Consider the following 13,345-nt stretch of genomic DNA (forward strand, 5'->3'; position numbering starts at 1 on the left):
AAGGAGCATGTTGAGGGAGCATTTTCAGAGAAAGTGGGAAAAAGAGCAAAGCAAGGATCAAGCAAGGCAGAGAACGAGAGTCTAGTTAATCATTTGTCAGTGACTGTGGTGGATCTAGCCAGTGTGTTGACAACAGGCCCAGTGTTCTCTGGGTCCGCTGATGGAGATTAGAGCTGGACTCATCCAACCATTCATGGCGTGGGGAGAGAGAGGAACATGAGGGGTCTGGTGGGAGCGGGGGTTTTGGATGCAACACAAATGGAAGTCCAGCAGAACAAAGCAGTGAATCCCCAGGGAATCAGGCTAGAACAGCATTCTGGGAGATCACAGCACTAGCTTTCAACACTCCCTGAAAAACTCATGCACTCTAGACTGCGACCGTGCACCTTTTCTGACATTTGCAAACTGATGCTTTTTGGATAAAGTTACATCACGCATCCGTTCTTCACTGAAAATACAATCCTACGCAAAACAACAAACTGCAGACCTGCGCAATAGTGGCAGCGGAGCATTCTTACGCAAGCTGTAAAATCTCAAACCAAACACACATGATGTTGACAGAGTAATTATCTGCTGTTGGGACAAGCAGACTAATAACCGGTCACATCTCTGTTCCCTGAAAGCAGGTACATTCAACGCATGATATCAGCTGTCCAAACATGCTCTGGCTACTCTGTGTACCCTTGTATGGCCCCAAGGCCATCGGCTTCCACCCACGCATGTCTCTTTTGCCCTCTCTGTGCATATCACTAGATCCGTGTGCTCTTTCGCTGTTTTCCTAATTAGATTAGGTTCATATAGCCTATTCAGCTGATAAAAAAAAAAAAAACTTGCAATAACTTTTATTTGTGCATTTTGGCTTGTTTATTGGAAAAAACAGAAACAGCATGCTGTTGCAGTCATTAACCACTTCGTTAATGATACTCTGGAATATTGTGCAAGCAGGGCACATCAGGACGCATGCTTAGATGCATCCTCAACCCATGCTGTTTAGCAGACATGGTCCTGCCACCCAGTGGTTCCCTGTGGAGAAACAAGTGTGCGGTACGGGTTGGTACGTGAAAGGTCAGTGCTTATGAGTGGGTTAAATGATTTGTGCACAAAATATACATAATCCTTCAAAGTACATACAACAGTAAATGCATGATTTCGCAATGTTGGAAACTTTTCAAAGCCAATGATGAAATCCAGAAAAGATCTAGTGTTTGGAAACATGGTGCTTGTGTAGCTTTGTTTTTAAAGACTTTGGCTGAAAACTGGAAATTTTTGCCTGCAGAGGGTTACTACTGTATCTACCAAGATTACGTTGAGTACTTAAAAACATGACAAGCATGAAAATGTTTTGACAAACTAAAAGGCCAGATAATGCTTAAACTACCCTTAAATTTAGCAAACAAGTAGTATTTGTTTAAAATAGTACTGATATGCACCTTTTAGTGGAGTTTAAGGTACTAATAGCTTTCAGATTATTGCCACAATAACAAGTCTACCACTATAGGACCCTTTCTTCTAAAATTTACCTTCCTATGTCGCTGTTTTTCCAATTACAAAGAATTGTTAAAACAAGACACATGCTTCATCTACCCATAAATGATGCAGATTAGCACTAATATGCACCTTTAGTGATATATAAAAGGTACAAAAGTATGAATTCCAGATTATTGTTATAAGCTGTTTTACAAAAGCACACCTTTCAGATTATTGCCACAATAACAAGCTGTTGTACCACTAAAGGTGCTTTTTCCCCCAACTAAACTAAAGTGTTTTGGCAAACTAAATTTACTTTCCTGTTTACATATCTCCAATTAAAAAAAAAAAAAAAAAAAAAAAAATTTTGTTTTGTTCTTCTTTTATTATTATTTATTTTGTTTATTAGTAATAATAAAATTTTTTTGGTTTTTTATGTATTATAGTGTACATTTCAGGTTATTGCCACAATAAGAAACTGATTTACATGCTTTATCTACTCCTAAATTATGCTAATTAGTACTACTATGCACCTTTTAGAGGTATATAAAGTGTACTTTTCAGATTTTTACTGCAATAGCAAGCTGTTGTGCCACTAAAGTTTCCCTTTTTTGCTATCAGTATAACAGAAATTTTAAGTGTAAAAGTCACTCAACAATTTCCAAAGTCCAAGAGGGTGTAGCTACTGTAGATGCCAAGATATTATCCTGCTTTCAATGAGTATATAGCTTGAGTAAAATGAGTACATGAATCAACTCTAAACCTGCATATTTAATGCAGCCTCAGAGCATAAAACAAAGTCCAAATGTGCAGCTTCGTCATAACTTACTCAAACCCACACCTACGCACACACCTGCTCATCCACACCTACACATACAGGAAGATCCACCTACACACACACAAAAACACACCCGGTGCACTCGGGGAAGGCTGGCCGAACATGTAGCTTCTTCTGCACATACAGTACAAGCGCCCCTATGCTGACATCCACATCTGAACATCAAAGCCAAAATCTGCAGAGGAAACTTGTTTTATATCATATATCATGTGCTCCAGTCAAAGATCTTCAGAAAGCAATACGTGCAAACTAAAAGAAGAGAGAGAAAGCAAAAGTAAAAGATCAAAGGTTGCAATAAGATTTGAGGCAGATTAAAAGTGGGATAGTTAATTGTGTGTCTTTACCGGTTGACGTCAAGATCGCCAGGAAGACACTTTGAAGAATTCTTTTCTCTTTTACTAGGAAAGACCTTGCTTTAACATATTTTTGCCCTCTGCTGGTTAGTCACATAAGAGATATGATTAAGGTTGTCAGAATAAATCAGCTGTAATAATGCATCCACAAGGTTTTAAAACATCATATCAAACTGCAATTTTTTTTTTTTAATTGGTGTCATTCATAATGCACTTGACAGCTGACATTTGACAGTTAGCCCTGTTCATGTATTTACACTCTGCCAATAATGTTTAATCTGTTTATTGTCTGGATTTTTATCCATTCAACCACAATAATCTGAGTGAGATTAACAAAAAAGATATAAACAAAAACTATGACCAATGAAAATGTAAGAGGGAAATACTACGTCTCGCTCCACATGTATGCAAAGTTCTTGTAAACCTGTGGCTGTGGCTGCAATTCATTTTAACAACAGTCAAAATTTCATGCAAATATCTGACCGACAGTTTTGACACTGTACATCTGATGTTACATTTATGCAAATCCATTAGGCGCCCACAGTATTATGTACGTGACTTCACGTAAATGGCAAATGGATATTGGAATATTCAATAACATCCTAATAAGTCTTAGGTCACAAAATCAGTTCTACATCTCTAAACATTCAATTTTTAAAATGGTTTGTTTAATCAATAATAAATGTATAAATCATAATAAATAATAATAATAAAAACTTACATAAATACTCTTGGCTGTGCATATTTGTGCCAAAGGTCCATGATGACGTCTTTCAATGTTTAATTTGCTATCATTCATGCATGGGCCAGCATCCATCATGAAGCACTTTGAATCAAAGCCACAAACAAAAACTATGGAAATTCCCACAATTGCTGTACAAATGCATTGTGCAAGCTGCCTCGTTTCCATTGTTTGTTCAACACATGTTTTTCCAGACAAATATTTTGAATCAGACCTATTTTGTGCCTGTGTTCTGTCACTGCGATACACAAAGTGTTTCTGAACAAGTACTGGGATTGAGAAATCACACCTGTTTAAGAACAATACAAATTTTCTATGACTCCTATGTTTTATATACAAAAGAATAACTTTATACCTAGTGCATAAAAACATCTCTGACCTTTGCTGGAAAACAGCTTTGCACTAATAGTGGAAAGGACCAACAACTAACGACAGACTGAACGAGAGCTTTACTCAGCGTGATTGAAAGTTGAGGAGAGACCAGAACATTTCCATGTGAAGCCGGAATGAAACTTGATGTAGACCCTTAATTTACATGCAAAGGACATGAAAGCTGATCACAAAGGCATGGGGTGGGGCATTTCTCTCATTTACGTGTTGTCGGGTGACCATCAAACCATCATAATCACTCGCCACCAAGGCAATCACTACACATCAAAACAAGAAGAGCCTAAGCAATACTTCCACTGAGGTCAGTCCAGCTATTTCACTTTCATCTATTAATTCCCATGATATAGTGATGTGCTTCTTCATGCTTCCTGGATTGTTCGCCCTCCAGGATGACTAAGGAGTGGATACTTCTGGTGCTCTGTGGCATTCAAGGGTCGGGATTGAGCGCGAAGCCATCATGGTTCCAGAACATCTCAACCGATCTTTTTAAATCGCCTGGAGATATTATGATAGGAGGACTTTTCCCCATTAATGAGCTGACCAGTGACCTGAGCAAACGGGTGAAGCCTGATGATCTTGAGTGCAACAGGTAAAATCTTGAAGGAAGTCTACCAAATCTGAAAATGCTTTGATCCTAAAATCACTTTTTATCCTTCTGTTTTGGCAGCATTAGCACATTTGGTTTGTCCCTCGCACTGGCGATGAAGTTCTCTTTGGACGAGATCAACTCGAAAGAGAATCTCCTCCCTGGAATCACGCTGGGATTTGAGAGTTACGACACCTGCATGCAACCAGCCATTGTCATGAAGCCCGTCCTCCAGCTTCTCACAAAAGGAACGACAGAAGAACTGGATGTCACCTGTAACTACACAGACTACAAGCCTCGTGTTATAGCTATCATAGGACCAAACAGCTCCGATTTGGTCCCAGTTATTGGCAAGCTGATTGGGTTCTTCTTGATGCCACTGGTGAGTTGACATGGAAAGTGTTAGATTTAAAGAATGCAACACACATTTTTCTAATATAGTGTTGAAATTGTAAGCAAAATACTCTCAATGTTTGTTTTAATATTTTACTTAAATTCTTTTAGCAAATATATGCAATAATTTGACTGATTGGTCTCTTAACTAGTTTTTAAGGTAATTTTCACACAAATAAATACTACCTTACATTGTGTCAATCACGTTTACACCTCCGAAACTTTAATCCGTCAAAAAAAATTCGAATCAAGTTCAATTCTCTACGTTTTCGCATCAATAGCAACCATTTTGATAGTAAAGCATGACGAATACGAAGAACAAAAAAAACGCATTTGAAATTTTGGACTCAGTGTACAAGGACTATTGAGGCTGGAATACACTACAGGACTCTTAAAAACTGAACAGATCTTAAAATACTGGGCAAGACGCAGAAACCTGCACCTTGTTTCACATGACAAATGAAAAGAATTTGTTCTAAAATCAGCACAAAATATCAAACATGTTTGATCTCCTCCGATTGGATGGAATCAAAGCCTTAAGGCAAAAGAAATCAGAATCTGTGACCATCATACACAACTGAAATCTGTCATCTCAAATCTGCAGACTGACTCTGACTTTCGGCAACTAGCTTCAACTTCTCTAGACAGTAATACAGCAGAAAATCAGGGCAAAATCATGTAGTGTATTCCAGCCTTTAATTTGCGATGTTCCTCCTGTTTTAGAATTTATATCTAATTGTGTATTTTTAGATTAGCTATGGTGCCACCAGTGACATGTTCAGCGACAAAGAGACCTTCCCGTCCTTCATGCGCACAGTCCCTAGTGATCGCTGGCAGGTAACAGCCATGGTGCAGCTTCTGAAAGAGTTTGGCTGGAACTGGGTGTCAGTAGTAGGTAGTGACGATGAATATGGACAGAAGGGTCAGCAGCAGTTCTCCAGTATGGCCAATGAGGAGTCCATCTGTGTGGCATATCAGGGTTTGATTCCTGTATACAGTGATCCTGTGCAAGCGGTGACAGAGATACTCAATCGTATTGTGGACGCCAAAGTGGGAGTGGTGGTGGTCTTCTCTCTCCCCAAGCCGGCCAGAGACTTCTTCGCAGAGGTGAACAGTTTGAATGCAACTTCATGGGTCATACTATGATAAAATGATTTGATCTTTCAGAGTAATAGTCTGCAATACTATAAAATTATGCTGTAGACTCAAAACTGTAAACTTCTGACCAATTGAATAAGATAATTTATTTGGACACTGCAAAAGTGCCTTGTTCCAAAACTGATGGATTCCCAAATACATTAACATGACACCCAATAACAACTGCTGGTCACAATTTAATGAAGGCTTTGTTATTTCAATCCCTTCACAAAGAGATTGTCTTTGGTGGAATGAGTTGCCAACTTCTAACGAAGAAAAAGACACATTGCTTGCCTAATCTACAACCATAATCAAAGGCACTTACATTAAAATTAACATTTTGCACCACAAATTTTGTTTGCACTTAAACCAAATTATTTGTCCGGTTGGACTTTACATATACGTTTAGTGGTTGCCCTGTTGAAAAAAACAGCATATGCTGGTTAGGTATGTTCTGAAGCATGGCGGCTGGTCATGAGCTGGTTTAAGCTGGTCATGCTCAGGACCAGCTTAAACCAGCTCATCACCAACTAAAGACCAGCTTAAACTGCCTCAATTGGCTGCCATGCTTCAAAACATACCTAACCAGCATTTGCTGTTTTTTTGTTTGTTTGTTTGTTTGTTTTGTTTTTTTCCCCCACCAGGGTATTCAGACAGAATGTATTTTTTGTTTATGAATGGGAAAACATGTTTTGAAACATGATTTTAAGAACCACTGTTTTTTGAATGATGTATCGTGTGTAAGATGTTGTAAAAGATGCAAGATGCAAGTGCAACGTTCAAAGACATCCATTTAGGGCAAAACAATTGTTGTATCGGTAAGCCCCGCCCCCCTTAGATATTGTCACTCACTCGGACAAACAAACAGAGTTGCTTACTGTCTTACTTGTCCCAAGATGTTTTTAATACATTTTGGACACAGAAGGACCATAATTCAAGTATGACTTCAAAGGATAGTTCACCCAAAAATGAAAATTCTGTCATTATTTCTCACCCTCATGTCGTTCCCAATCTGTAAGACCTTTCTTCATCTTAAGAGCACAAATTAAGATATTTTTGATGAAAACCAAGAGATTTCTGACCCTCCCATAGACAGCTAGGATCCTAACACGATCAAGGCTCAGAAATGTATAAGGACTTTATTCAAATAATCCATGTGACATCAGTGGTTGAACCGCAATTTTATGAAGCTACGAGAATACTTTTTATGGGCAAAGAAAACAAAAATAATGAATTTATTCAACAATTCGTCTCCTCCGCATCACCCTATAGCGCCCGTTCGGAGAGTATCACATACGTAAACAACGTATGCAACGTATGTACACAGATACGTTGTTTACGTTCAGATCAAAGCATAAACAACGTAAACAGCATATCTGCGTACATGGGTTGCATACGTTGTGTGATACTGAGGAGACGAATTGTTAAATAAAGTCTTTATTTTTGTTTTCTTTGCACACAAAAATTATTCTAGTAGTATTCTAGTAATTACAGTTGAACCACTGATGTCAAATGGATTATTTTAACGATCCCTTTGCTACGTTTCTGTGCGTTGATCGTGGTAATATCCTTGCTGTCTATGGAGGGTTAGAGATCTCTTGGTTTTCATCAGAAATATCCTAATTTGTGTTCCAAAGATGAACAAAGGTCTTACGGGTTTGGAATGGCATGAGGGTGAGAAATTAATGACATAATTAAAATTTTGGGGTGAACTATCCCTTTAAATAAGCCAGAGAGGGATATATAAAAGATTTTAAAATAAATATGTAAAATTACAGATCACATTGCAAACGAGAGAAGCCTCATGTTACAGTCCTCACGATCGCAATGACAACATCCAAGATCAACACTGTTCCGCTGTTTGTATCAACACTGCTTGTGTAAGACAGTGTAAGATTAAATTAATTTACATTGAACCAGTTTAATATGGAGAGATACTGAAATGTAGACCTTCATTTATGTTTTTTTTTTACCTACACTGTACCTGACGTGAGAACAGTTTGCTATTTAGGTTTGGACGTTAGCATGGACTCACTAACTTTGATGTTAGCTAGTTTTAGCCAGAGATATCTTGCTGATGCACATGACATTAAAGTTCTGATTGAGATGAAAATTGTAACTTAATGAGAGTATGACAACCAGAAAATGGATGTTTTCATCTTCAGTAGGATTGGAGTTAAATGCATTGACATTTTGCTCTGTTTTGGTTGGGTTTAGAAAATGGAATGAAATAAATTCTATTGCTCATCCTCTCAGGATACCTGAAATCAGTGTTACAAGTACCCCTGGCACACCGTTTACCATTTTTGTAGCGTAAACACCACCAAACCGGTGAAAGCTTCAAATCTTCCAGTGTTTCTCTATGGTGCTGAAACCTAAAGATATCCAAGTTCTGGTCCCTGTGCAACCGATACCCAACTGCCATTGGCTCATCTGCGTTTGAGGGGAGGGGCTTATCGATTGAAAAGCAGTACAGTGGAATGCAAAATTTGAGGATCATAGCTGACATCATAAGGAAAAAATATTAATATATATTTAATGTTCCTCTGCTTTTCGTTCATCAGGTAATCAGACGAAACATGACAGGCGTTTGGGTGGCAAGCACAGCATGGGCTCTGAACGATATTGTATCCACCCTGCCTGGGATCAATACAATAGGAACAGTGCTGGCGTTTGCAGACATCACCAGACCTCTTGACCTCTTCACTCCTTATATCCGTGAGCTCTTCACCAAAATTGAAGAGATGCAAATCCCCCAGCAGCCAGATACAGAAATCTCTCCTCTGGACAACCCTTGCACAAGATGCAGCTACCTAAGCCAAGCCAACGTGAGCATGGTAGAGATAAAACTCGTGCAGCGGTCAGCTTTCAGCGTGTATACTGCCATCTACTGTGTGGCACATGCGCTGCATAACTTGCTTCGATGCAATGCCACCCGCTGCGCTCTGAATCCCAAGACTGACAATGTTTATCCATGGCAGGTAACCACATGCAAGCTATTATTTATGTAAATCTGCTTGTTTTATCCTAGAAGGTTGAGAGTGTACTAATAGGACAATATATGATCCTTTCTACAGCTGTTACAGAGTCTCCAAAAAGTTTCTGTAGATCTTGAGGGGGTCAGTTTACAGTTTGATAAAGAGGGTAATCCAAGCTTTGGCTACGATGCTTTGCAATGGAACTTTGATAATGACACCACTGTGCGCTTCGACGTAATTGGATACTTTTATCAGAACCTCATGATTAATAAAAACAACATAACATGGCACACAAAAAACGGAAAGGTATGAATGGAATATTAACACTATTTGCACTTGAAATGTTTGTATTTTAATTTGAATACCTTGTTTAACTACCAGCCATTAGTAACTGATACAGTTTATTATGATCTTAATAAGCCTTTAAAGGGATAGTTCACCCCAAAAATTTAAATCTGACACCATTTACTCACCCTCATGCTATTTTAAACTTGTATGAAATCATCCTGCTGAACACAAAATAAGATTTGAACAAAGTAGTTGATGGTAGCCATAGTCTTTTTTCATACTATGGAAGTCAAGGACTACCATCAACTGTCTGGTTACCCACATTCTTCAAAATATCTTTTTTTGTACTCAACAAAAGATAGAAACTCATACAGGTTTGGAACAATGTGAAGGTGAGTAAATGATGACAGAATTTTCATTTTTGCATGAACTAAAATGGCTTAAAATTAGTTAAAATATGTAAAATACTAACAATAGAGAACACATAGATGTGTCCAAACTTGTAACTAAAGCACATCTTGACAAATGGTCTTTGTAACAGGTGCCAATGTCCACTTGCTCCTCAGACTGTGGGATAGGACAGGTGCGCAGAGTTAAAGGTTTCCACTCTTGCTGTTTCGACTGCATTGACTGCAAGGAGGGAACATTCCTGAACCGCTCAGGTCTGTGACTATACCAGCTTAGGTTTTCATGTCATTCTAAACAATCCTAAATATTGGCTCTGATAATAATTGCCTAATTCAAAATACCTGTGCCACTGTAGAGAATAGAAATGTATGAATTTAAGAGCTTTTTGGTTTGATGTTGACTAACCTTTACCTGTTTTGATTCATAGATGACATCCAGTGTAAATCATGTCCTATTGGCCAGTGGTCCACCCCACGAAGCACAAGCTGTGTCTATCCCATCTATACTTACCTGGACTGGAGCAACTATGAGTCAGTCGGACTCATTCTGGGAGGAATTTTGGTGCTAGTGTCACTTGTATGGGTAGGAGTTCTATTCTTCAAGCACAGAGGAACTCCACTGGTGAAAACTGCAGGTGGACCCCTGACTGGCCTTATGCTACTGAGCCTAGTGGGAGAATGTATAAGCCTGGTGCTGTTCCTGGGTCAGCCAGGAGACGTTGTGTGCCGTCTGCAGGAGCCACTGAATGCCTTTTTTCCCACTGTGGCCCTTTCAGTCATTCTCACCATTTCCCTTCAGGTAATCCTAAAAAAAGCATCAATGCATGTTAAATGCATTTTTTGTTTTTTTTACAATCAAACATTAAGAAGACAAAGAGTAATGATTGGTAGTTTGTTATGATTTGTCAGATCGCCTGCAAATCAAGCTTTTTGCGAACAGTCAATTGGGGTTATTCCATTACAACAAAAACAACTGCCAAAAAAAGTAAAAAAAATAAATAAATAAAAATATAAACTTGAAATAAAACCAAATGTAACCACTGCATTTAAACAAGAAAGCTTTAGCAAATCTACAGTCTTAAAAATAAAGGTTATTTTTTTGCATTTGGTTCCACAAATAACTGTATATATATATACAATATAACTGTATATATATATATATATATATATATATATATATATATATATATACAGTTCTTTGTGGAACCATTGATGCCCAAAAAATAACCTTTATTTTCAAGAGTGTACATTTGCTCCCTCAATGGTCAATCTTGGCCACGATTTACTAATTTGTTCCCTCATTTTGATTTCACTAAAACCAGGGAACAAATTGATAAGTCATGGCCATATATAAACATATGGTGGGAACAAAGTCTTCATTCGTGGTCATGATATATGCATATTTTTACTGCATGTCATGTGCAGAGCGCAGTACAGTAAGTATGCTATATGTTGTTAATTAATATTACTCAGGACTTATATAATTAGGCTGCACTAGAGACCTTAAAATAACGTGTAACCAAATAATTTAAGAAGATACTTTTGAAATATTGATACAATTTCAGTGTGCTTCAGTTTTACTTGTTTATGATAAATAGCTGGGGTACTGTCATAAACTTGAAATAAAACCAAATGTAACCACTGCATTTAAACAAGAAAGCTTGAGATTTTTTTAATAAAAACGGAACTTTATTAATTTATTTTTTTAATTAAATAATTATTCGTCTTTCACTTACCAGATTGTGTGCATCACAGAATTCCCTGAAAAGTCTTCTGAACACCTGGAGAACATACGAGGACGGGTAAGCTTGTTTGTGATTCTGGGATGTTGCGGGCTCCAGGCGGGACTGTGCGGTTGGTACGCCCAAGAGGCTCCCTCTCTGACCCAATACGTCGCCAGCTTGGAGGTGACCTACGTGAAAACCTTTTTGCGTTGTCCAGTGGAGCCCATGTTAAACTTCGGCTTGATGCTTGGTTTCAATGTTATGCTGGCACTAGTGTCATTCATGGCCACCTTCATGGCTCTCAAGCCGCCTGGACAATACAACCTGGCCAGAGACATCACCATCTCCACCTTGAGTTACTGTGTACTGTGGGTGATGTTCATCCCCATCTACACAAGTCTTAGTGATAAAGAGAAGTCTATTGCTCAAGTAGGAGTCAGTTTACTTAGTATTATTGGGTTGGTAGCATCCTATTTTTTCCCTAAATGCCAACTGTTAGTCAAACACCCAGAACTTAACACAGATGATCACTTCCGTACATTTTTAGAAGGGGTCCCACCAACACCACCTGAAGAAAGCTAGAAACAACTCCTAAATTATCTTTTAACAATAATTATTATTATTTTTTAATTTAGTTATTCAAAAAAAAATCTTATTACGTATATATAACATTTCAAATAATACAAAAATGTCACGTTAATAAAAGAAATAGCTAAATATTACAATTATTATATTAGTCAACCATTATATTGTTATACTACTGTGTTTTACTCAACCTCAGGCCATCAAAGTTGTAGGTGGAAAACAATCAGATTTCCCTGTTTGCCTGAGGTTATGGATTTCAGGTAATAATGTAAATATGTGAATTACTATCAGATGTGACAGATCTACAAAAAGTGTGCCGACTGTCATCTTTCTCATTGAAAATGTAATCTTTCTGCTTTTATCAGGGCAAAGCCAGATTCACTGAGCAAGATTAATCTATGTGCTAGAAGTATGACAGCTCAAAGAACATCAGTTTAAACTCAGTAAAAATGAGATATGTTGACAGAATTTGATTTTGTAAATATTTCCTAACAGCAAACAGAAGAGGGCAGCATTTAGCCATGTTAGCGACTCAGTCATACTAGAATTCCCATGATGCCTTCTCATATAGGCTAATGTCAAATATCAGTTCATTTGTTTCAGTACCACAATTCTTTGTTTTCTTTATTCTTTCTCAATGTCTATTAAGGACAGTTCTGCTTCAGAGTCACCACAATAAAAGTTTGGCAAAACAGCAACTCAGAGATATTGTGTTTTGTTTTTTACTTTTTTTTTTATCAGACGTTAGATCACTTTAGCAAATCTGTTTTGGAGACTATGTATCTCAGTTACTATATTTATACCACTTGTGCATGATTTCAGCAATAAGGCACTTGAGGTCATGTTATATTGTGGATAAAGTGGAAGGGTGCTGTTTGAGACGCACAGTCTTAGTAAAGTTTTATAATCCTGTGGCATGGCCACAAATGATTTCTTTTGCATTTATACAACCATTTCTACATGAGATGGTAAAGACACAAATATAAGTACCATTTAAAGTAGGCTACTTAATTTAAACAAAATGCCATTGACCCATCAGAATCAAAAAGAGCCGGTCTGATACCTTATTTAATTAAAAACAAAAATAATGCAGCATTTACTTACTTATTTTTAATAATTATTAGCTTATTTTAATTGCTTATATTTAATTATTAACATTTTAATTACTAGAAAAATGTAATCTTTCATTTTAGAAGCACAGTATGCTGGAGAGTATGCACAGGCCATCACACAGGCCTAATTTAGATTCCTGGTTATTATTTTATTATGCATATTTGTTTCTGTGCTCAGTCTCTGCTAGTATTCTGTTTATTGTAATAATTCCATTGAGGATAAAAAAGAATCTTAACCCTTGAAGGATTTGTGTCTCTTTTGATGGCAGAGCTGCTTTGAATATGGGCTCAGATAATGCATCAGACGACTCAACTCAAGATGGAAGTTTAGATGCTTTAGATGAA

The 13,345-nt window shown here is 37.6% G+C and overlaps 1 protein-coding gene across 2 annotated transcripts; it reads left to right on the forward strand.

Moving 5' to 3' along the window:
* Positions 1-3,950: 3,950 nt before the first annotated feature.
* On the forward strand, positions 3,951-12,585 carry LOC109098632 (taste receptor type 1 member 3-like). 2 transcript variants are annotated; one of them, XM_042733716.1, is made up of 9 exons: positions 3,951-4,091; positions 4,179-4,379; positions 4,458-4,758; positions 5,520-5,876; positions 8,471-8,887; positions 8,984-9,190; positions 9,714-9,834; positions 10,008-10,378; positions 11,319-12,585. In XM_042733716.1, the coding sequence occupies exons 2-9, from the start codon at positions 4,180-4,182 to the stop codon at positions 11,883-11,885; spliced, it is 2,541 nt and encodes an 846-aa protein (XP_042589650.1). In that variant the 5' UTR covers positions 3,951-4,091; position 4,179; the 3' UTR covers positions 11,886-12,585. The 2 variants fall into 2 exon arrangements, with proteins under 2 accessions (XP_042589650.1, XP_042589649.1); XM_042733715.1 differs by having other exon boundaries at positions 4,008-4,379.
* The last annotated feature ends 760 nt before the right edge of the window (positions 12,586-13,345 follow it).

Source organism: Cyprinus carpio, chromosome B11, assembly GCF_018340385.1.
Source record: "Cyprinus carpio isolate SPL01 chromosome B11, ASM1834038v1, whole genome shotgun sequence".
In the NCBI taxonomy this organism is placed as follows: domain Eukaryota; kingdom Metazoa; phylum Chordata; class Actinopteri; order Cypriniformes; family Cyprinidae; genus Cyprinus; species Cyprinus carpio.